General features: G+C 37.8%; 1 protein-coding gene across 5 annotated transcripts in view; it reads left to right on the top strand.

Moving 5' to 3' along the window:
* SLC41A2 (solute carrier family 41 member 2) overlaps positions 1-25,358 on the top strand; it is a 123,360-nt gene that overhangs the window by 11,798 nt on the left and 86,204 nt on the right. For 4 of the 5 annotated variants that reach the window (XM_027070952.2, XM_053226676.1, XM_053226675.1 and 1 more), the window contains one exon: positions 13,602-14,327. In XM_027070952.2, coding sequence (XP_026926753.1) covers positions 13,773-14,327 — 555 coding nt within the window. In that variant the 5' untranslated portion in view covers positions 13,602-13,772. Of the gene's footprint in view, positions 1-1,254; positions 1,382-13,601; positions 14,328-25,358 lie in introns of those variants that run through there. The other variant, XM_053226677.1, reaches the window with a different exon arrangement.

The following is a 25,358-nucleotide window of genomic DNA, read 5'->3' as shown; positions in this document are numbered from 1 at the left end:
TTTTATGTTGGTCTAGAAGTGGGTTTACCTTTTCAGGGTTGAATTCTCTGTAAGAATATAAGGATGTGTCATGGGGGAAAAGTATGAAAGTATACTTTTGTAGGAGTTTGGAAAAATGTTTACTAATTTGAAATGCTGATGAAGTCATTACTTACTTTCTAAATTTAGGTATTTTAGACTTACAGGTGCCAGAGAACACTGGTAAGGAAATGCATTATTTATGTTTTATTCTTATGTACACTATCTTTTACACAGAGGTGTTGAGTCAGTTTATAAAAAAACAACACCTACAAGAAATGTTGGCTTTTTAAAAAAAGAATTACAAGACTAGTACTAGACAAAGTAAAACTAGGAGTATAACATTAAGATGAATACATTAATCATAGATTTGAATTTTAACTATAGCTATCAGTTTCCTTGCTGCTGAAGTAAAAAAAAAGGGGGGGCCTCAATATTTATTAAAGAAAAGAAAAATACCAGTTTTCAGTAGCAACTCTGTCTGTAGCTATTATTTCTAAAGTTTCTTATGACTTTATACATGAATGATTGATGAGAAGGTGATGTTCTCAGCAGGAGTTTGCAGGAAATTAATGAATGTCAATAGCTTGTCAATTGAAGGAGAGAGTGTTAAGTGGTAAGTTTTGAATAAGATACGTGTAAGAAATGTTGAGGACAGAGTAGGAGAAATAAACTGTTTTGTTGTTGAAAAGCGCTTTCTCAACTTCAAAACAGAGTTCTCTGATTAAACTTGTTTGCCACCCTACTATTCCTCAAGTTTTTTTCAAACAGTAGCACTAACTGATGTTCTTGGTAATAGTTGGCTTCCTGTGTTATTAAAACTATTTGTGTATTGCTCTGAATTTAATCAGAATATCTAGTTAAATGGTTGAATTTTTTCCTCATTTTTCAGTTGGTTGGTTTGATAGGGACTAGATGTAATCTAACTGATGGCACTTGGTAGAATAAACTGTACTTTGTTTATGCAATACACATAGTTCTTTGGACACACATATTTATTCTGTCAACATTTTCTCAATAAGTAGAAATGGCTTAACTCTGGGATATGTTTTAGTTGAATCATTAGCTTGATTTTGACGTATCCTTCTAAATAAACCATTCTTAAATTTTATTTATTATTTTTTTTTGAGAGAGAGAAAAAGAGTGAGGCAGGGGCAGAGGGGGAGAAAGAGAATATTTTTTTATTTTTTTAATTTTATTAAAAAATTTTTTTTTAATGTTTATTTATTTTTTGAGGGAGGGAGAGAGAGAGCATGAGCAGCAGAAGGGCAAAGAGAGAAGGAAACACACAGTCCAAAGCAGGCTTCAGGCTCTGAGCTGTCAGCACAGAGCCCAGCGTGGGGCTTGCACTCATGAACCACGAGTTTGTAACCTGAGCCGAAGTCGGATGCTCAACTGACTGAGCTACCCAGGCCCCCCCCCCCCCCCCCCCCCCCCCCCGCCGAGACAGAGAATCTTAAGCACGCTCTATGCTCAGGCCTGACATGGGGCTTGATCTCACAATTATGAAATCATGACCTGAACCAAAATCAAAAGTCCAACGCTTAACCAACTGAGCCACCCAGGGGCCCCTCCAACTACCTTTAAATGAGCTCAAAAATGATAAAAATTATGAGATATGTAAATTACTATAGCTCATCTGTTGTTTGGACCAATTTGAGACTTAACCCCTTATAAAGCCTGTGGGATAGTTATTAAGTGGGCTCACCTTCATTCTTAGAATTGTTACTGTGGGATGGTTCCTTTTCCTTGTTTAGCTACGGGACATGAGCAGAAGACATTTATATGCTTTTCTCCCCCTAGTTCTACATTCTTAACTGGATACCATGAAATATATACCTCTGCCAAGCCAAGAGGGTGCATTTGGAATTCTGGAGATTTCTTTTATATTACAAATTGATTTTTTACCTTTTGAGGGCCAAGTGATACATTCAAATATCATAAGAAACACAACATGTCATCTGTGCCATGTGGGAGTTGGCATTGGGAAACCAAATGGATACCTTTCATTTAAAAGAAAAATTCCCGGGGTGCTTAGGTGGCTCAGTCAGTTAAGCGTCCCACTTTTGATTTCAACTCAGGTCATGATCTCAAGGTTCATGGGATTGAGCCCTGCTTGGGATTCTCTCCCTCTCTCTCTCTCTCTCTCTGTCTCTCGCTCTCTCTTGCTCTGTCTCTTGCTACACACCCCCCTCCCCACTGCTCTCCCCCCTCACTAGCCCCCCTCACGTGCATGCTGTCTCAAAGAATAACATAAAAACTTAAAATTTTTTTTAAATTCTCTCTTTAAAACTGTGATAGGAAAATTTCTAATTATTGTTGGCAATAAATTTTCACTGTTCTTTCCTCTCTGTACCTTTAATCCTACATTAATTTGGGTAGTTTTTTTTTTAAGTGTTTATTTTGATAGAGAGCACATGCATGTGGGGGAGGGGTAGAGAGAGAGAGAGGGAGAGACAGAATCTCAAGCAGCCTTCACGCTGTCAGCACCGAGCCCCACATGCGGGCTTGAATTCATAAACTATGAGATCATGACCTGAGCCAAAATCAACACTTGATCTTGGCCAAAAGGCCGAGAAGCAATAACCTTAGCCAAAATGAAGAGTTGGTCGCTTAACCAGCTGAGCCACCCAGGTGCCCCGGGTAGATTTCTTTGAGGTGGTATACTTTTATCATCACCTTTTGAATGAGATGAATTGTTCCTGGCTGTTAGGAACAATTTGGTAGGAAGTATAGAAGTGGAAAAGCTGAATAAAGGAGATTGGATTGAATGAAGGAAGTTTAGAGGAGAGCGAATAATTTACCTGGGTTTGGTAATCTAGTAGAAGGCAGTGAGTTATTGTGAAACATTAGGAACCCAAAATAAGCGATATAGGGAGCCCAGTGGATGAGACTAATGAAATCAAGGGCTAAAAATGAGAAATGATTTCAGTAAAAGTGGTAGGGCTAGCTCAAATGAGAAGAGACTTCTTCAGTACAGATCAGTAGTCAAGGTCTGTGATCCCCATAGATGGGACTAGAGTGTCCTCCCAGGTTCTGATGAGCATTCAAGGAAGGAGGAGTTAGCATGAGGTCACAGCAAAATGGCAGAGAGTGGTGTCGGGGTGAACATGAGAAAACCAGAGGGATGATTGTTTAAGAGCTTATTGGGATGAGCTCTGAGAAAGGTGATTTGATGGAAAACCTTAGGAAAAGGGAATTGTGGATAAGAAATGGGGAACCTGAAGTGTTCAGGTCATGAAACTGATATCTAAAAGACTTTTAAACATAATTTTTGCTTAAGTGAAAGGAGTTGATCATTGAGAGAAATTGGTGAGGATTTAAGTTTACACAGGTTTAGATCTTAAAATGAAAATACTTAAAGTCAACTTGTTGCCTAGGTGCTGCAAAAAGCAAATTAACTAGACATGATCTTTCTTTATGAACTGATTGTACAATTAAACAATTAAGTACTTACTGAGTATTATTCAAAAGAATGAACCAAAATTTTTTATGAAACTAGAAAATAATTTTGTATGTCAGCTGAGGTCTGCCCTAACCTCTCTGAAAACTAACTGACCACATAATACATCCTCCGTGGTAACTACCTACATTTGAATAACTAACCAGAAAACATAGTCAAAGAGAAAACGGAAGGGAGCAGAATGCACAGTATACGAATACATACAATTTATACAAATATATTTATATAAATATACCCACCTGATGGACGAGTTTTGAGATTTTTTGACTAACTGTGAGAATGCTGGTAACAGATTAACTCAAAACAGTTTTGTTGTGGGAAGATAACAAAGTATTAAGCTCTCATTTAGTGCCTTTCTTAGTAATTAGGCAGGACAGGCCTGGTAACTCACAGCTCTGTTGGATTTTTCAAGTGTATTATTTAGCCTTTGCAATCAAACAATGCCTCCTCCAGCACCAAGAACAGGTTTTCTCCAAGATAATGATGTAGTAAATCACACATACAATATGCTGCTTTTCCTAACTTTTTTTTTTTAATTTTTTTTTTAACGTTTATTTATTTTTGAGACAGAGACAGAGCATGAACGGGGGAGGGTCAGAGAGAGGGAGACACAGAATCTGAAGCAGGCTCCAGGCTCCGACTGTCAGCACAGAGCCCGACGCGGGGCTCGAACTCACGGACCGCGAGATCATGACCTGAGCCGAAGTCGGCCGCCTAACCGACTGAGCTACCCTAGGCGCCCCACCTAACTTTTAAAAACAAGCAATTTGAACTAGTGTTTTTCATTTTTGTGACCAAAGTTGAATTCATAAGGAGTATCTGGTATTATTAGTTTATATTTCTTTAAGTCAGTGGTTCTCTGATGTGACTCTGTAGACCAGTGCTGTCCCATGACAGTACTTTTATGGGGAACATGGAGTGAGTTCTTCATTAATCTAAAAGTGTTTAATGGAAAGACTGTCTTCTGCATTCTTTTTTTTTTTTTAATTATTGTATTTATTTTTTTAGATGTTTGTTTTTGAGAGAGAGAGAGTATGAGTAGGGGCGCAGGCAGAGAGAGAGGGACAGAGGATCTGAATCGGACTCTGTGCTGACAGCAGAGAGCCCGATGTGGGGCTCAAACTCATGAACTGCAAGATCATGACCTGAGCTGAAGTCAGATGCTCAACCAACTGTGCCACCCAGGCACCCCATATAATATTTTTTCTAAGTTTTAATTTATTTATTCATTTTAAGTAACCTCTACACCCAACATGGGGCTCAAACTCACAACTCCAAGATCAAGTTCTTCCAGCTGAGCCAGCCAGGCACCGCTCCCTTCTTCATTCTTGGTGTTAAAATGTACAGTTATTTTTTAAAGTTAATTAATTTTTTAATTTACGTCCAAGTTAGCGTATAGTGCAACAGTGATTTCAGGAGTAGATTCTTTAATGCCCCTCACCCATTTAGCTCATCCCCTCTCCCACAACCCCTCCAGCAGCCCTCTGTTTGTTCTCTATATTTAAGAGTCTTTTATGTTTTGTCCCCCTCCCTGTTTTTATATTATTTTTGCTTCCCTTCCCTTATGTTTATCTGTTTTGTATGTTCAGCTTCTCATATGAGTGAAGTCCTATGATATTTGTCTTTCTCTGACTCATTTTGCTTAGCATAATACCCTCTAGTTCCATCCACATAGTTGCAAATGGCAAAATTTCATTCTTTTTGGTTGCTGAGTATATACACATATACATATACATACCACATCTTTTTTATCCATTCATCTATTGAAGGACATTTGGGCTCTGTCCATACTTTGGTTATTGTTGATAGTACTGCCATAAACATTGGGGTGCATGTGGCCCTTCAAAACAGCACAGCTGTATCCCTTGGATAAATACCTAGTAGTGCAGTTGCTGGGACATAGGGTAGTTCTATTTTTAATTTTTTTAGAAACCTTCATACTGTTTTCCAGAGTTTGTATTCCCACAAGCAATGCAAAAGAGATCCTCTTTCTCTGCATCCTCACCAACATCTGTTGTTGACTGAGTTGTGAGTTTTAGCCATTCTGACAGGTGTGAGGTGATCTCATTGTGGTTTTGATTTGTGTTTTCCTGATGGTGAGTGATGTTGAGCATTTTTTTCATGTGTCGGTTGGCCATCTGGATGTCTTCTTTGGAGAAGTGTCTATTCATGTCTTTTGCCCATTTCTTCACTGGATTATTTGTTTTTTGGGTGTTGAGTTTGATAAGTTCTTTATAGATTTTGGATGCTATCCCTTTATCTGTTATATCATTTGCAAATATCTTCTCCCATTCTGTTGATTGCCTTTTAGTTTTGCTGATTGTTTCCTTTGCTGTGCAGAAGCTTTTTATTTTGATCAGGTCCAATAGTTCATTTTTGCTTTTGTTTCCCTTGCCTCCGGAGATGTGTTGAGTAAGAAGTAGCTGCGGCCAAGGTCAAAGAGGTTTTTGCCTGCTTTCTCCTTGAGGATTTTGAGGCTTTCTGTCTTACGTTTAGGTCTTTCATCCATTTTGAGTTTATTTTTGTGTATGGTGTAAGGAAGTGGTCCAGGTTCATTTTTCTGCATGCTGCTGTCCAGTTTTCCCAGCACCATTTGCTGAAGAGATTGTCTTTATTTCACTGGCCATTCTTTCTTGCTTTGTCAAAGATTAGTTGGCCATACGTTTGTGGGTCCATTTGTGGATTCTCTATTCTGTTCCATTGATCTGAGTGTCTGTTTTTGTGCCACTACCGTACTGTCTTGATGATTACAGGTTTGTAATACAGCTTGAAGTCAGGGATTGTGATGGCTCCAGCTTTGGTTTTCTTTTTCAAGATCGCTTTGGCTATTTTGGGTCTTTTCAGATTCCATACAAATTTTAGGATTGTTTGTTCTAGCTCTGTGAAGAATACTGGTGTTATTTTGATAGAGATTGTTATGTACGCTTATTTTTTAGAAAAGATCATTAACTTTTTTTAAAATTTTATATATATATTTATTTTATTTTTTTCCAGTTTTATTGAGATGTAAGTGACATATGTCACTGTGTGAGTTTCAGGTTTACAGCATAAAGTTTAGACTGTGAAGTAATTACTATAGTAAGTTAACATCCATCAAGCCATATAGAGAGAATAAAAAGAAATGAGGGAAAAAACCCTTCCTTCTTGTGGTGAGAATTGTGAAGATTTACTCTCTTAACAACTTTTATATGTCATAGAGCTGAGGAAACTATAGTCATCATGTTGCACATTATATCCCTAGTACTTGTGTATCTTATAACAGGAAGTTTGTACTCTTTGACCTTTTTTGTTCCAATTCACCCTTCTCTTCCCCTGACCCCATCTCTGGTTATCCCAAATCTGATTCTTTTTCTGCGTTTGGGTCCTTTCCTTTCCTTTCTTTTCTTTTCTTTTTCTTATGATTCTACATATAAATGAGATCATGTGGTATTTGTGTTTCTCTTTTTGCCTTATTTCACTTAGCATAATGCCCTCAGGAGTTATCCATGTTGTTGCAAATGGCAGGATTTCCTTATTTTTTTATGGCTGAATAATATTCTGTCATGTCCACACACACACACGCACACACACACATGCCACAGCTTCTTTATCCACTTACCTTTCAGTGGACTCTTAGGTTGTTTCATGTTTTGGCTATTGTAAATAATGCTGCTCTGAACACAGGGCTACAGATATCTTTTCAATGATCCAAAGATCATTCCTTTGGATATGTTCCCAGAAGCGGAATTGCTAGATCATATGGTAGTTCTACTTTTCATTCTTTGAGGATCCTCCATATTTTTTCCATAATAGCTGTACCAATTTACAATCCTGCCAGCAGTGGACAAAGGTTGCCTTTTCTTCAAATCCTAGTCAGCATTTGTTATCTTTTGTCCTGTTGATGGCCATTCTAACAGCCGTCAAGTGGGAAAGATTGTTTTTGGTAAAATTTGGGGAGAAGTTTGACTGTTGAATGAGATCTAAATGTTTGCAAACCACCGTTACGAAATTCTTTAACTGTAGATGGAACCCTTAAGTGCTCAGAGACTCAACTAAAATAGGTAGGAATCTATGGGTCAGGGTCCTTTTCTACATACTTACTTTTAGGTAGCTTTTGGTGGATCATGCTGTGGTAATAATTCCAAACTCTCAATGGCTTTCGACCACAATGCTTCATTTCTGTCTCGCTTTACATGTTGCCTGTGGGTTACCACGTATTGGCCGCAGTTGCTGGGGCTCTGCATGGGTCTTTGTCCCAGGACCCAGTCTGAAGAAGTAGCACTAACCTAGGACATGCCATTCTCATGACAGATGGAAGAAGAGACAGAGCTGAACTGTTTCTGCTTGTAGGTGTTGCTGCTGCTCTTATTCCATTGGCCAATTCAAGTCACATGGCCAAATCTGCTGTCAGTGGAGATGAGGAAGTAGGATTCTCTCACAGTCCCTTCAAGTAACATGGCAACGGGTGGAGATAATTCTCTTATAGGAGGGCAGCAATAATGGGAGTAAAATAAAATCTACAATATCATTCTTACTGAAGCACTCATGTAGTCTGTATGAATAAAGAACAGTAAGAAACAGATATCCACTATCAAGCTGAAAAAATATGACCAATACCTTCGAAGCTCTCTGTGTGCTTTTACACCACGTACTCAAATATACCCATTCTCTTGAAGTTTGTGATCATATCCTACCCGTCTTCATATATTCCATTGTATTAATATCCCACAATTTCTGTTTTCTGTTGAGTTAATTCCAATTTTTTACTAGTATGAAGATGCTGCTAAGGATGTTATTTTATGTGTCTTCTAGTATCCTGTGCATGAGTCTCTCCAGGATATGAACTTAGGGTGGAATGTGCTGAAATGTGGGGCATAGGATCTTTAATTTTAGCATACAACAATTGTTTTCCAAGGCCGTATAATGTTTGTAGTTGCACTAGTAGTGTTTAATGTATTACCAGTGCTCACATCCTTGGTCACGTTTGAAAGTTTCACAACATCTGGTTTTTAGTGTAGTGGATGTACATCAGATTCTTTTTTGAATGTACTGGGAGACACTTCCCAAGCTTTCACGTGTACGCAAGTCACTGGGGAATGCTATTAGAAGTGCAGGTTTCGATTCACAGGTTGGGCCAGGATGAGAGCGGAGGTCCTGCATTTCCAGCAAGCTCCCAGGTGGTGACAGTGCTGCTGGACCATAAACCATACTGGGAGTAACAAGGATCTCAGGCACCAAAGTAGAATTGTTCCTGTGTTGGTTGTGCTCAGCACCTAAAGAGTCTTTGGAACAAAACTGCTAAATAACAGTATTTGATGCAGCCACTTAATCTAGGGTTTTTGAATTATGCCCGATATCTTCACTGACGTTAGATGAGTAGTATAGATAAATACGTATTTTTCATCTACAATTTTGGAAAAAAAAAAAGAAGTCCCAGGCCACAATTCGAATCGTTCTACTTGTATTCTACTGCTGATCTTTTTGTTTTTTAATTTGAAACTTCTGTTTTGTGGAAATACTGGCCATTAGTGAATAAAATAGTGGATTATTTTTTCTTAGAGTTTGTCGCTTTACAACTGACAGCAAGAACTCAGAATTTAAGCCTCGGCCACTCCACTAAAGTTCTAAAGACACTATTTCTTCTCATCTAGGTTGACACTAGATTAATATAATCTACTAAGAAGTTGAAGAATGAGCCATAAATATCTCCACTGGCATTCTTTAACTTAAGCACCTGAAAGCTACGGGAAACCTTGCCCAATTCCTTTTATTTATTTTTAAAATTTTGTACTTGTTTTTACTCATTCATGGGTAAACAACAACATAGAGTAAGAATTTTTATTTGGGGGCATATATGTACATCACTCATTTTAAATCTACCACAAAGCATTTCGATTGTAATCCATTATTCCATGAGTTCTTTATTTTATTTATTTATTTGGAGAGAGAGGGAGAGAGAGAGAATCCCAAGTAGGCTCTGTGTGGTCAGCATGGAGCCTGATGCAGGGCTTCACCATGAACCGCAAGATTATGACCTGAGCTGAAATCAAGAGTCTGATGCTCAACCAGCTGAGCCACTTGGGTGCCCCTAGGTGATTTCTTTAAAAGAAAAAAGTTTAAGGAGTCTTTAAGAGTGGTAATGGAACTTGTCAGCAAGCAAGCATTAGACTAACTGGTGATCAGTCACTAACTTGATAAAATGAAGGAGAAAATAAAAATAAACACCTATTCCTCAGCGCAAAATAGTGATATGTGGTCCACGGCATGTGCCTGTAACAAGGTAATCCCTACTATTTCCAAATTGCATTCTTAAACAACAACAAAAAAAGATGTTAGGACAAAAAACACCACTCAGACTATCTTATGCAACGAAGAGTTATTGGCCCATATAATTGGTAACAACACCGCTGGAATGAGCTTAAAATAAATGAAATAGACAGTCTAATTATGTTGTCAGGACCCTTTCATCTCCTGGCTTTGATTCTCTCTGTGGATCCTCTTCTAATGTAGATGGGCTTTCCTTCAAGTGGTACTAATAGTGGTGGTGGCAGAGGGGACTTTTTGAGGTGGAAGATGAAGTGACAGCTTCAGAATTATGTTGTTCCAAAGGGAAGTGAGTAAACTGTCCCAGAGACCTTCCACATTAAGGTAGTCCTATAACTTACTCACTCTTCGTTAAATCAGCTCTCTCTTTTATAGCCTTTATCATAAATTATCTCATTTGTTTGCTCACCTGGTTGCTTTTCCTCCCCACTACAAGGTAAAATCTGTTAGAAGCAAGAATGGTGCCTATTTTGTTAATTATGTCTCAGCATTCAGTAGGCACTCAGGACATAGTAAGAAAAAAAATACAGTAAAACCTTGGTTTGTGAGCATAATTCGTTCTGGGAACATGCTTGTAATCCAAAGCACTGTTATATCAGAGCGAATTTCAGAACCATTGGCTCAGTTGTGATCATGTGATGTTTGGTGTCTTGTATTACTTGTATTGCAAGACATCACTCATTTATTAAATTAAAACTTACTAGACATGTTTGCTTGTCTTGTGGAACACTTGCGGAACAAGTTATTCACAATCCAGAGTTTTACTTGCACATGAAATTCCGGGAGAGGAAGTTAGGTTCTGCTCAAACCATTTGTCATCATGTAGTCTGGAGGGTAGGATACTGTTGATTGATAGACCTACCAGAACTGCATGGAATAGAGGAAGCATGTGTTTACGCAGGAAATGGAAATTCGTATAAATTTTTATTTTAAAGTGATCTCTACACCCATTGTGGGGCTTGAACTCACGACCCCAAGATCAAGAGTCTCAAGCTCTACTGGCTGAGAGAGCCAGGTGCCCCTGAAATTTGTACAGTGCTTCACAGAAAAAGGTAGCCCTGAGAATGGAGGCTTGGGCTGGATTTCAGCCCTATTCCATGGTCTCTGTCAACAGAGACCCTGATGAGTATCTATCTCTCCATCTCAGTTTCTGAATAGCTTATGCAGAAATGAGAATATTAGGAACAAAAGTATGAGCTGGACATGTCTTTGCATCTGGATCGCTCTTGGCCAACACCGTGTAGACTGTGCTTAGCCGTAAAAATATTCTAACAGAGATGTCTTGAGAAATTCCTCTCTTCCCCACCCCTACCCTCTCCTTTATTTTTCTATCTAGGGTTAATTGGTCAAGTTTCCCAAGGACACATTTTGAGTTTTCTGAACTTTAGGGTGACTGGATGGTGGTACAGATGCTACCATCCTTCTTTCTGGTTTATTTACATTTCTCCACATTTCTGTTTTGATCAACCTGATAATTCTACTTCAAAAGGAAGAAACTCCCTGTATATATCACAGGCCCTTCAGTAGAATAGATTTGTCTTAAAACTCAATCCCTTTGGGGTTTGTTTTATATTTTATTTAGTTGAGGATCTCTTTGAGGCAGTGAAATGCACACTCTTTAAAAAGGGGCAATGGCCCCTGGGTGGCTCAATCAATCAGTCAAGTGTCCCACTCTTGATTTTGGCTCAGGTCCTGGTCTCATGGTTTGTGAGATCCAGCCTTGTATTGGGCTCTGTGCCAATAGCACGAAGCAGCATGGGATTTACTCTCTCTCTCTCTCTCTCTCTCTCTGATTCTACCTCACTTGTGTGTGCTGTCTCTCTCTCTCTCAAAATAAATAAATAAATATTTAAAAAAATAAAAAGGGGCAAATAGGTTGAAGGAACAGAAACCTGCTCAAGCTTCTCATACAAGGCTGCTGGGAATCTCGTAAGTTCCAGAAGTACAGCTCAGCATCTCGACATGAAGGGTTTTCAGGCTGCTGTTCTGCCTGTCTTTCTCGTTCTGGGACTACTTGTTTTCTCCTCTGCTTTAGTCTCGACATTGGTTTTACTCTGGACACTGATTCTCTTTAAACACTGACTTTTCTCTATATGCAGATCAACCTGCGAGTGGCAAAAAAAAAAAAAAAAAAAAAAAAGCAACTAGTACTTAATCTACTCATTGGATTCTCAGGACAAGTCAACAAGAAGTCCGCACTGTAATCCCTTGGGGAGCTTAAAAAGAAAGATATACAGGCCTCAAATAACAGATATTCCGAGTCAGGAGGTCTGGAGTCCTAGAATCTATTTGAAAATGTTCCCCAGTAGGAATTCCAAGAGCCCCCACAGTCACAATAGGGAAGGAAGAAAAGTGAGTGAATGATGAGTAGATGAGACAGGCTCTCGCACCTGCTTGTCCCCTCCATAGCTCCTTCTCTTTTTCTGTGTGCCATTTCTTGCTGTTGATTTTCCTATGCCAGGAGAGGAGATAGACATTCTAAGGAATTGAACACAAATATTGAAAGATGTAATAGTTTTCACTAAAAGCAGCAGTACGGGCAGCAATCATTCTTACTCTCACCTGGTGGGTGGGCAGTGGGTCATCTGTCCCTTATCACATAAGTGCCGATTTCTTGATCGCGGATGCTCTTGCAAGTATAAGGCAGGCCTGAGTGTTCTGACCTGAGGCCTTTAGACCCATTGCAGTAGATTGCTCTGAAAGCCTCTGCAGCTACGGCAGCAGCGGTTTGCCTAGGCTCTCTGCGTTGGGCGGGGGCGGGGGCGGGGGGGGGGAGGGGGAGGGTATGAACCTGCAGCTCAGTGCCCGTCACTCTCAAACCAGCTACAGCTGTGTCTGTGTCTCTTCCTTCAGTCTTTAGAGAGAATTTGGTCACTGGCCAGCCTGTGAGGGCTGGCTCTACTCCGGGCAGTCTACAAAGCGCAGATTTGTGAGAAGAGCATTCAGTTATAAGTGCATTACAAGCTTTCTTTTGGTTGGCTTGCAAAGTAGATCTTTCAGTAAGTATTTGTAAAATAAATGCCCTGAACAGTATTTAGGATATTTACCAAATGTTTTTATGGCAAAATTATCATTGTCTCCTCATATTTAATAAAAATAACATTTTGATAAAATATATATTATTCAAGTTGTAAATAAAGTTACACGGTTTATTATTTAACACATTTAAAACATGATGCCATATACTTTACCTTTTATTACGTACTGACGTATGTAAAGAGTTGTAATGATTTGATTTTGAGACCTCCCTGTAAGTAATAGAAGTCATCGCTTTATTTAATAAATTTGTCCACTGTAGGACTGCAGGGACATTTGATGACTTTACGTAGGTATCAGCTACATTAAGTATGCAAAGATGAGAAACTTTTGACAAAGATTGGGCACAATAGCCCGGTACTGTTTTCTGTGTACAAAGTAGTTGTATGGCTCAAAACGGGTATGTGTTAAGGCCACAAAGTATAGTGTCCCTATACCTTAGGGTTGGTTTAAGAGCGTATGTGTTTTCGGGGCGCCTGGGTGGCTCAGTCAGTTAAGCGTCTGACTTTGGCCCAGGCCATGATCTCACAGTTTGTGAGTTCTAGCCCTGCGTCAGGCTCTGTGCTGACAGCTCGGAGCCTGGAGCCTGCTTCCGATTCTGTGTCTCCCTCTCTCTCTGCCCCTCCCCAACTTGTGCTCTGTCTCTCTGTGTCTCTCAAAAAATAAATACATGTAAAAAAAAAAAATTAAAAAAAAAAAGAACATGTGTTTTCTATGAGAATCTTAAGTATGAAGACAGTTAATCTGATTTTTAAAAATGATTTTGTTTTCTTCTTTTCAGATCCAATCCCTCTGTGGACCTTCTAAACATCTTTTACTAGTAGAAACATTATTTCCTACAAAATGAAGTCAGCATCTTAATTTAAACCAGCATTTGTGTGGTTCTGACTTTACCTGCTATGGTTTGTGAAGCTTGAGATCTAAGGAGTACAGGGTCTTTTGTGATGACAATATGACTAATAGTAAAGGAAGATCTATTACCAGTAACACGAGTAGTGGTCCAAGTAGTGGAGGAGGTTTTGTAGACTGGACTTTAAGCTTAAATACAATTCAATCTGATAAGTTTTTAAACTTATTGTTGAGTATGGTTCCAGTAATTTACCAGAAAAACCAGGAAGATAGGCACAAAAAAACCAATGGCATTTGGCAAGAGGGATTATCAGCTGCAGCCCAGACTTTTAGTAATCGATCTGAGCAGCACATGGAGTATCACAGTTTCTCAGAGCCGCCTTTTCATGGCAACAGTGGGCACGCACCGTCAGGCTGCAGCCCGAAGTATGATGACTATGCCAGCTACAATTACTGTGATGCAAGGGACGCTGCGGAAACAGCTGCCATGTTACAGAATGAAGCTGCATCTAGTGATGGCGACGAAGATGCCACTGTGGAAGTAAACCAGAAGTCACCAAAGGAATCCAGTGGCATCATGGCACTGCAAATACTTGTGCCATTTTTGCTAGCTGGTTTTGGAACGGTTTCAGCCGGCATGGTTTTGGATATAGTCCAGGTGGGTTTATCATTTTATCTTCACCGTCTTTGTTGCTTTAGGTGCTTTAGGTGGGTTACTCATCTCACACATTTACTTTAGATCTAACTTATCCCTTAGTGAAATGAACCCATGCTGGCTCGGGCAACAAAATCTGCTACTTCTAGGTGTGTGTTTGTTTTCCTTTACAAGTTCTGCGGGAATGGTCTCATTCTGATTGTAAAGTAACCCTTCATAAAGTATTACAATAATAAAGCAACCCCAAAATAGATAAATCAATTAAATGCAAAACCCAATAAATGTTATATTTAAATGCTTCTTTACTTTTTGAATAAAATCATATACTTGTTAAAATGCATGAAAACCATGCAGAGTATTAAATACAAGATAAAAAGTCTTCCCTGTTCTTCCTCTTCAGACCAAACTCCCTTCCCCTCCAGAGGTTACTGTTGTTCAGAATTGGTTGTGTTTACTTGCATATGTTTTTCTGTTTTCATATATACAAGCACAGTTTCTTTTTCAGAAATAAAAATGAAGTGCCGTATATATCTGCAAATTATTTTCATTGCTTAATAATACATCTTACATATTTTTCCAAACTAGTAACAAAGATATTCTGCATTTTAAAATGAGAACTTGATATTCCATTGTATGTACATACCAAAGTTTATTCACTCTCCCATGCTCGTGCTATAATGAATGCTCTTAGAAATATATTTACACTATTTTCATAGGCTAGATTTTAAAAATGGGATTGCTGGGAATTAGGGTAGGTGTATATGTTTAAAATTTTATTAGACACTGTCCTATTGACTTTCAAAAAGTTTGTGCCAGTTTATAATCCTCTCAGTATATAAGTACTTTCATTTTTCTATGTCCTTATCAATCCATGTTGAACATTCTTGATCCTTTTCATTTTTGGCAACTGATAGGAAAATGTTTTCATATTTTAATTAGCAGCCTTTTAAAAAAAGTAACTTCTTTATTATTAATGTTTAGTGTGTTTTCATACGTCTGTTGACCATTCTTAGTTGTTCTATGGATATTTCTTATGTGAATTACTTTTATGTATGTTGTTCATTTTAAAAATGTATATGCTACTTATTGTTTTTAGGAGTTCTTAATGTAGTGTGGTTACAGAATTACCTATTCTATAATTATCTTTCTAAAGTAGTAAGTTGTTAAAATGTGACATTCTGTTACTGTCAGTTTTCATTCATCAGTCAGAGAAAGGGTAACATGCCCTTGTCTTTCATTGCTTGCTCCCTAAAAGAAATCTCAGGTCATTTGTGACACTAAAAAGCTTTCAACAGGTAATATTTTTATCTAAATGGAAAACATACATAAATAGGAACATAATTTCCACCATCAGTTGGAGAAAGGATATAAAAAGAACCATGTTAAGAAGTATATTAAGGGGCGCCTGGGTGGCTCAGTCGGTTAAGCGGCCGACTTCGGCTCAGGTCATGATCTCGCGGTCTGTGAGTTCGAGCCCCGTGTCGGGCTCTGTGCTGACAGCTCAGAACCTGGAGCCTGTTTCAGATTCTGTGTCTCCCTCTCTCTGACCCTTCCCTGTTCATGCTCTCTCTCTCCCTGTCTCAAAAATAAATAAAAACGTTAAAAAAATTTTTTAAAAAAGTATATTAAATTTTTAAGGAATCTGACAAGAAAAAGAAATGAAAGACATCCAAATTGGTAAGGAAGAAGTAAAACATTCGGTATTTGAAGACGACATGATACCATATATAGAAAACCCTTGAGGGGCGCCTGGGTGGCTCAGTCGGTTGGGCATCCGACTTCGGCTCAGGTCATGATCTCAGGGTCTGTGTGTTTGAGCCCCACGTCAGGCTCTGTGCTGACAGCTCAGAGCCTAGAGCCTGCTTCTGATTCTGTGTCTCCCTCGCTCTCTGCCCCTCCCCCGCTCATGCTCTGTCTCTCTCTCTCTCTGTCAAAAATAAATAAACATTAAAAACAAAACCATTAAAAAAAAAAAGAAAACCCTTGAGACTCCACCAAAACTTCTAGTACTGATAAATGAATTCAGTAAAGTCACAGGATACAACATTCATATACAGAAATCTATTGCATTTCTATACATTCATAATGAAATAGCAGAAAGAGAAATTAAGAAAAACAATCCCATTTACAGTTGTACCAAAAGTAATAAAATACCTATTATTAGACAACCAAGGAAGTGAAAGCCCTGTACTCTGAAAACTATAAGACGCTGATGAAAGAAATTGAAGATGACACAAACAAACGGAAAGATAGTCCATGCTCATGGATTGGAAGAACCAATATTGTTAAAGTGTCCATACTGCCTAAAGCAACCTACAAATCTTATGCAATCCCTACCAAAATAACAACAGCAGTTTTCAGAGAACTAGAACAAATAGTACTCAAGTTTTTGTGGAAACACAAGGACTCTGAATAGCCAAAACAATCTTGAAAAAGAAGAACAAAGCTGGTAGGTATCACAATCCCAAATTTTAAGATATACTACAAGCTGTTTTGATTAAAACGGGGCACCTGGCTGGCTCAGTTGGTGGAGCATGCAACTCTTGATCTTGGGGTTGTGAGGTCAAGCCCCACATTGGGCATAGAGTTTACTTAAAAAAAAAAAAAAAAAAAAGAACAGAATGGTACTGACACAAAAATAGACACTTACATCAATGGAACAGAGTAGAGAGCCCAGAAACAAACCCATGCTTATATGGTCTATTAATCTATGACAAAGGAGGCAAGCACGCACAATGGGGAAAAGACAGTCTCTTCAACAAATGGTGTTGGGAAAACTGAACGGCTACATGCAAAAGAGTGAAACTGGACCACTTTCTTACACCATACACAAAAATGAACTCAAATGGAATAAAGACCTAAATGTGAGCCCCGAAACCGTAAAACTCCTAGAAGAAAGCACAGGCAGTAATTTCTTTGACATCAGCCATAGAAACATTTTTCTAGATATGTCTCCTCAAACAAGGGAAATAAAAGCAAAATTTAACTATTGGGACTACATTAAAATAAAGAGCCTTTGCACAGTGAAGGAAACCATCAACAAAACAAAAGGCAACTGAATGGGAGAAGATAGTTGTAAATGATATATCCAATAAGGAGTTAATATCCAAAATATATAACGAACTTCTACAACTCAATACCAAAAAATAGGCAGTGTACCTGAATAGACATTTTTCTGAGGAAGATGTACAGATTGCCAACAGACACATGAAAAAATGTCAACATTAGTAATCATCAAGGAAATGCAAATGAAAACCACAATGAGATATCACCTCAGACCTGTCAGAATGGCTAACATCAAAACACAAGAAATAACAAGTATTGGTGAGCATGTGGAGAAAAAGGAACTCTCATGAACTATTAGTGGGAATGCAAATTGGTGTAGGCATTGTGGGAAACAGTATGGAGGTTCCTTTAAAAATTGAAAAGTAGAAACACCATATGATTCAGTAATTCCATTATTGATGATATTTACCAAAAGAAAATTAAAACACTAATTCAGAAAGTTATATGCACCCCCGTGTTTATTGCAGCATTATTTACAATAGCCAAGACATGGAAGCAACCCAAGTGTTCATCAGTAGATGAATTGATAAAGAAAAAGTGGTATATATACAATGGAATCTTACTCAGCCATGAGAAAGAATGAGATCTTGCCATTTGGAACAACATGGATGGACCTAGAGGATATAATGCTAAGTGAAATAAGTCAGAGAAAGACAAAAACAATATCACTCATACATGGAATTTCACTCATACATGGAATTTAAGAAACAAAATGTACAAAGAAAAAAAAAGATAAAAAAACACTCTTGAATATAGAGAACAACTGATGATTACCAGGGGGAAGGTGGGTGAGGGAATGGTTGAAATGGGTGATAGGGATTTTAGAGTACGCTTATCAGGATGAGCACTAAGTAATGTATAGAATTGTGGAATCATATTGTACACCTGAAACTAATATAACATTGTATGTTAATTATATGTCAGTAAAAATGTTGGGGGGAAAAACAAAACTTTGCAGGTATAATTAATTTAAAGATATTGAGATGGGGAGATTTTGTGGATTTTCCAGGTAGGTCTTTTTTAAAAAAAAAAAAATTTTTTTTTCTTAGTTTTGTTTACTTTTGAGAGGCAGAGAGACAGAGTGTGTGGGGGGGAGGGGCAGAGAGAGATGGAGACACAAAATCTGAAGCAGGCTCCAGGCTCTGAGCTGTCAGCACAGAGCCCGATGCGGGGCTCGAACTCACAAACCATGAGATCATGACCTGAGCCGAAATCAAGAGTTGGACACTTAACCCACTGAACCACCCAGGTGTCCTGATATTCTTTTCTTGATATACCAATTATTCTGAAGAAATACTCAATATTTAGCTCTAAAATGATAACATCTATACATCTATAAGAATGATGTGTTGGAGTATAGTTTATTGGAATATTTATATAGGTGATATGTACATTCCTGTGGTGTAATGTTCATTTCTTGATACTATTTGAGATAACAGCACATGTATAATTAGTTTGTAATATTAAACTTTAGTGTTAAAAATTATAAAAACAAATGTTTTGAAAGGTTTAATTTAAATATGCTTTTTAAAACTTTTTAATTGTGAAATTTAACATACAGAGTATACAAACCAAAAATGTACAACTCAGTGAATTTTTGTGACACAACCATATAACTATCAGGTCAAGGAACAGAGTCTTATCAGTACTTCATTTGCTTTCTTTGTGCTCCCTTCTGATTGCTGCCCTTTATTCCTCATCACCAAAGGTAATCAGTGCTTCCTTGTCTTTATAAAAGTGCATCATTAAACACCATTGTTTGGTTTTACTTAATTCTTCTAAAACCTTATATAATGAAGTATAGAGTATCTAGTCCTCTGTGTCTGGTTTTTTTGTTCAACACTATGTAAGTTTTATGAAATTGTATTTCATTTATTTTTATTGTCATATCTAATCCAGTTATGAATATATCACAGTTTATTCATTCTGCTATTGATGCTCTTTGGTGTTTCCAGATTCTGGGTGCACATGTGCGTGCATTTCTATTGTGTGTGTGTGTGTGTGTGTGTGTGTGTGTGTGTGTATATATATATATACATATAATATATATATATGTAGAAATGGAATTTCTGTGTCTTGGGATATCCAGGCATTTAAATTTAGATATGTCAAATGATTGTACCAATTTACAGATTAATTAGCTGTGTATGAGAAGTCTCATTGCTCTGTATTCCTGTTTACACACGGTATCAGCAGTCTTTTTAATTTTAGAAATTCTGGTATTGGAAATCTTGGGGGTTTCCCTCATGACTGATGTTGTTTATTGATCATTTATTTGGACATTAGTGATAAAGGGTTTTTGCCCATTTTATTATTTGTCTTTTTCTTACTGATTTATTAAGAATTATTTGTGTATTCTGGATACAAGCCCTTTAGTTATATGTATTAAAAATATCTTTCCTTCCTCTGCAGCTTACCGTTTTACTTTCTCAATGGTGTGTTTTGATGAGCAGAAATTCTTAATTTTGATATAGTGCCTTTTCCCTTACTTTTCCATGGTTTGTACTTTTCGTTTCTTGCTTGAGAAATCTTTCCATATTCTGTGGTAATTAAGGTATTCTCTTTAATTGCCTTCTTAAAGCTTTGCTGTTTTGCCTTTTACATTTAATTTTTTTAATGTTTATTCATTTTTTGGTAGAGAGAGACAGAGCATGAGTGGGGGAGGGGCAGAGACAGTGGGAGACAGAATCCAAAGCAAGCTCCAGGCTCCCAACTGACAGCACAGAGCCTGCACAGAGCCTGACGTGGGGCTGGAACTCACGGACCGTGAGATCATGACCTGAGCTGAAGTTGGACGCTTACCCAACTGAGCCACCCAGGCGCCCATTGCCTTTTACATTTAGATCATTCTCTCCCTGGAATAATTTTTTATAGAGAGTGTGAGGTAGGGATTGTTTTTTTGTTTTTTTTTCCTTTCCACATGGACTTCCAGTTGTGTCTGCACTGTTACATAACCAAAATCTTTGCTGGCAATGAAGTACCCATTTATGTGCAGATGTGTTTCTGGGCTCTCTATTCTGCTTCTTTAGTGTATTTATGTTGCTTGGCATTAATGTCACACTATCTTGATATCTAGTAGAGAATGTTGTCTCCATATTTTTCCTCAAAGTGCTTTGGTTATTCTTTTCCCTTTGCAATAAATGTACATTTTAGTATAAAAACTTGTCGGTTTCCACACAAAACAAAGGGGTGTTGCAGTCGTGATTCAGATTGCATTGAATCTACAGATAATTAGGGGGAGAATTGACTCTTGATAATGCTGACTCTTCTGATACATGTACATGAAATAGCCCTCTCCATTTATTTAGGTCATCTTTAATTTCCCTCTCTGAGGTTTTATAGTTTCTGAGCACAAGTCTTTTATATTTTTTGCTGGACTCATTCCTAATTATTTGATACTTTTTATGCTGTTATAAATGGTATAGTTCTTTAAAAAAAATTCATTTTATGTTTGTGTGTATCTGTTGACCCTGTATCTAGCAATTTTGCTAAAATCACTAATATTAATAAATTATCTGGGACACTTGGGTGGCTCAGTCGGTTAAGCATCCACCTTCAGCTCAGATCATGATATCACTGTTTGTGAGTTTGAGCCCCGCATGGGGCTCTGTACTGACAGCTCAGAGCCTGGAAGTTGCTTTGGATTCTGTGTCTCCCTCTCTCTCTGCCCCTTCCCCACTCAAGTTCTGTCTCTCTCTGTCTCAAAAATAAACATTAAAAAAATAAAAAAAATAATTTATCTGTAATTCTTTTGGAATTACTTCATCATACCACCATATTATCTGTGAATAAGACAGTATTATTTCTTTCTAAACCTTATATATTTTATATTTTATTTACTTATTTATTTTTGTGCCATTCTGTACTGACTAGGACCTTCAAAGCACTATAAAATAGAAGTGCTGAAAGCAGGCTTATCTTGTTCCAGATCTCAGACAGAAAGCTTTCAACAGTTCAGCATGAAGTATGGTGTTTGTTGTTGATTTTTGTAATATTCTTTATCATATTAAGGAAGTTTCTTTTTTAGTTTGCTAAGGCTTGTTTTAAAAATTATGAATGGGTGTTGAGTTTCATCAATATACTTTCTCTGTATTTATTGATAACATATGATTTTTTTCCTTTATTTATTGCTGTGTTGAATCATATTGGTTATTATTATTATTTTAAGTTTATTTATTTATTTTGAGAGAGAGAGAGGGAGAGAGAAAATCCCAAGCAGGCTCACCCTGTCACATGGAGCCCAATGTGGGGCTTGATCTCACAACCGTAAGATCATGACCTGAGCCTAAATCAAGAGTCGGAGGCTTAACTGACTGAGCCACCCAGCCGCCCCTTGAATTATATTGATTAAACCAACCTTACATTTCTGGAATAAGTATAACCTGGTCATGATTTATTGTTCTTTAATTTTGATTAGAATTCTGATTAATTTTGCTAATATTTTGATTGGAATTGGAATTGGGATTTTTGCATCTAAATTCATATGTAAGATGAGCCCATAATTGTCCTTCTCATAATGTCATTGGCAGTTTTCATTAAGGTAGTACTAGTGTCGTGAATGAATTTGAAAATGTTCTCATTTTTCCTCCTTTGTTAAAGTTTATGTCACTTTGTCATTGTTTCTTTCCTAAGTATTTGGTATAATTCCCTGATGAAGGCATCTGGGCCTCCCATTTTCTGTGTGGGAATGTTTTCATTTACAACTTGAGTTTCTTTAGAAGTCACAGGGCTAATCAAAATTTTCTATTTCATTTTGTGTGTGGTAAGTTTTTGTTTTTTTATTTTTAACCATTACATTCCTAGCAGGTTGAGTAGATTCTCAATAAATACTTGTTGAATAAAAGTTTAACAGTCACCATTTATTGAAGGTTTGCTATAGGCTAGGCACTACCATAAGCCCTTTACATACAGCATCTTATTTTAATCCTTACAACTATAAGGAAAGTGTTATTGTCTCTGTTTTGTAAAATAAAATACTTCGTGATTAAGTGATAGAGCTGAGGGTTGGATCTTGGTCCAGATTCAGTATCTGTCCTCCTAACCACTATACATTATATAAATTTATGCATGTGGAAACTTTTGTAATCCTTTAAGGGCTACATACCTCTGAAGTAATAGAGTTTAGGGACAGTTTTATGCAACTAAAATAGTAAAGTTTGTCTTTGGTGCTGTCTTAGTCTATTTGGACTGCTATAATGAGATGCTACAGACTGGGTGGCTTTAACATGAGACATTTAGTTCTCCAGTTCTGGAGGCTGGGAAGTCCAGAGTCAAGGTCCCAGGCTATTCACTTTCTGGTAAGAGCTCTCTTTCTGGTTTGCAGAGGGTTGCCTTCTCTGTGCCCTCACATGCTGGAGAGAGCAGGCTCCGGTGCCTCTTACTCTTCTTATTAAAGGCACCAGCCCTGCCAGATTAGGGCCCTGCTCTTATGACTTCGTGTAACCTTCGTCACCTCCTCATAAGCCCTATCTCCAAATACAGTCACATTGGGGGTTGGGGTTTCAACATATGATTTATGAGGGCGACGCAACTCAGTCCATAGCAGGAGCTGATGCATGTGCTGCCTCAGCTGGATTATCAAATTCAAGATAAGGAGTTAAAGAGCCATTAGTGTCTTAAGGCAGTATTCTTATATTCTAATATGTGACAGATGGCCAGTTAAGATAGACTGCTTGGCCATTATCTGCCTTCTCTTTAGTAGGACATCTACTCCCTGTTTTATTTAAGACCTGCTCTAGCCCTGCCTCTCTACTTTTTCCTTTTATTCTTTAATTATCAGTCAGCTTGGAGTTGTCAATTGATGGTTGCTGAGAAAATTTGCCAACATCGCCTCTTTTGAGTTGAAGCAGTAATTCAAAGATTGAGTTGTATAGATATTTCCTCACTTTACAACTGAAGAATTTGAGTGAGGCTCAGGGAACTCACTCAGCTAGCAATTCCAATTTGGAATTTCTGCCCCAAAGTTTATGCCTTTCTGTAGTAGTGGGAAATACAAATACATAGATTATAGCTATAGTGTATGACGGAATATTTACGTATATTTAGAGGTAAAGAGAGTGCTGCTATAGGAATTCTGAAGTACCAAAAAGACCCGTAGGGATACAGAATGCTCTTTTTTACATATTCAAGCTTACCCCAAGGAGTAAGCCTTTGTCTCAGCCTAAACTACCTTTGTGTGCTTGTGATTGACAATATCACTTTATTAATCCTGGGCCCCAAATTAACTTGTAAAAGAGCATGGGAAGCACAATTATAGTGCCTGGGAGATCAATGTTCAGTAAATGGTGTAATATTAACAAATAACATTCATTGAATGTTCTTTGTCAATATATCGTATTAGTTATCTGATGTTCGGGAGGACTCTGAGGTAGGTGGTGTTATTTCCATTTTACGTACCAGGCTTAGATATTAAGTTATTTGCCTGGGGTCACACAACTGGTCAGTGGCTGAATTAAACCCAAGTTGGCTGACTGCAAAACTCATGTTTTTAATTATTATACTATCTCCTCACTGATGGGGGACATATCTTAATTTTGGATCACGTCTGTGAGTCAGAACTTTTTTGTTGTGAGAAGTTGAAACCTATATATCCAGTTAATTTAAGTGATTAAAAAAAAAAAGAATGCATTGTCTTTGGTAACTGGGAACAATACGTATACAGCCTACCTGAGATATAACTAGATTGGGGGCTTAATTTTATGATTACCTTCTCTCTGTCTATCTCTCATTTCAATTTCCGGTTTGTTTTTTGCCCACATTCTCTCCTGTTGCATATACCTCGTGATAGTTGTGGGGTCATATACTTTTAGTTTGTTTTACAGAAGGAAAGAATGAGCTGTTGTCTGTCTTCAGTTTGGAAAATTCTAAGGAATAATTGCCCCTGGAACCAGTCAGTGTGACTAGGGAGATAAAATAATATGATCAGCCCTGTTTGAGTTACACTTCTGTCTCAGGGGACAGATGGCCACTCAGATTGGCAATTTCACTAAAATCACAAAGAATAGGAATTGAACTGCTTCTTAAGTAGGAGGGAGTGGATGTTGTTTCAAGGAAAATGGAGATGGAAAAGTGTGCAGAAGAGGCAGGAACAAAACCTTGCGTGTAGTGACTCCTCACATATAGGACTTGGCCCCTCCTTGGTCTTTCTGTTTATCTGAGTCAGTGGTTCGCAAAGTGTGCTCCCTGAACCACAGCATCAGCATCATCTGGGAATTTAGATACACAAATTCTTAGGCTCTATCCCAGCCCTGAATCAGAAATCTAGGGTGGGACCTAGCAAACAGTTTTTGCAAGCATTTCTGGTGACTTTGATGCGGGCTCCAGTTTGAGAACCACAAACCTAAAGTGATATAAGTTCCCTTACTACTAGTAAATGGAGTTGGGCGGGATAGGTAGGCCACATAGTCTTTGGTCCCACTTAAGTAGTGCCCAGTCCAGAAGACCAGACTAATGCCTTACATAGAGTAGACGTTCATTAATTCCTTGTGGAATGAATGAATGCATGAATGAAATAAAGCAAACTCTACTTTGTCACACAGATTCCTGAATTTTGATAATCAAATTTAGAGTTTTAAATTATAGGATTCAGAACTGGAAATATCCCTAGATATTAGAAAGCACCCAGTCTAAGCTTTTCTTCCCTTGCTAAAAATAAGCAAATAGTTTTAAGTGATTTGCCCAAGAATATACAGGTAGTAGACAGCAGAGCCCTGTCTTGTGGATGAATCCTGTTCTCTGTATAACATGCTATATGTGTATCTTGGATTGTCCATAGACTTAATCTCTGGATTATGTAAAGATTCTATAAAATGAGGTTAATGTTAGCTACCCGTCCATCTAAAAGAAATTTAAGCAAACTGAGCTAATACCTTTGTAACTACTAGTAATTCCTAGGTACATTTATACTTCTCATTAGAATATTATTGAAAGCTAATATCTGCCAAACCCGGAGATCCTATTATGTTTTAT

Source organism: Acinonyx jubatus, chromosome B4, assembly GCF_027475565.1.
Source record: "Acinonyx jubatus isolate Ajub_Pintada_27869175 chromosome B4, VMU_Ajub_asm_v1.0, whole genome shotgun sequence".
Taxonomy (NCBI): domain Eukaryota; kingdom Metazoa; phylum Chordata; class Mammalia; order Carnivora; family Felidae; genus Acinonyx; species Acinonyx jubatus.
The sequence above is the reverse complement of the archived record's forward strand: the minus strand, read 5'-3'. Positions and strand labels throughout refer to the sequence as shown.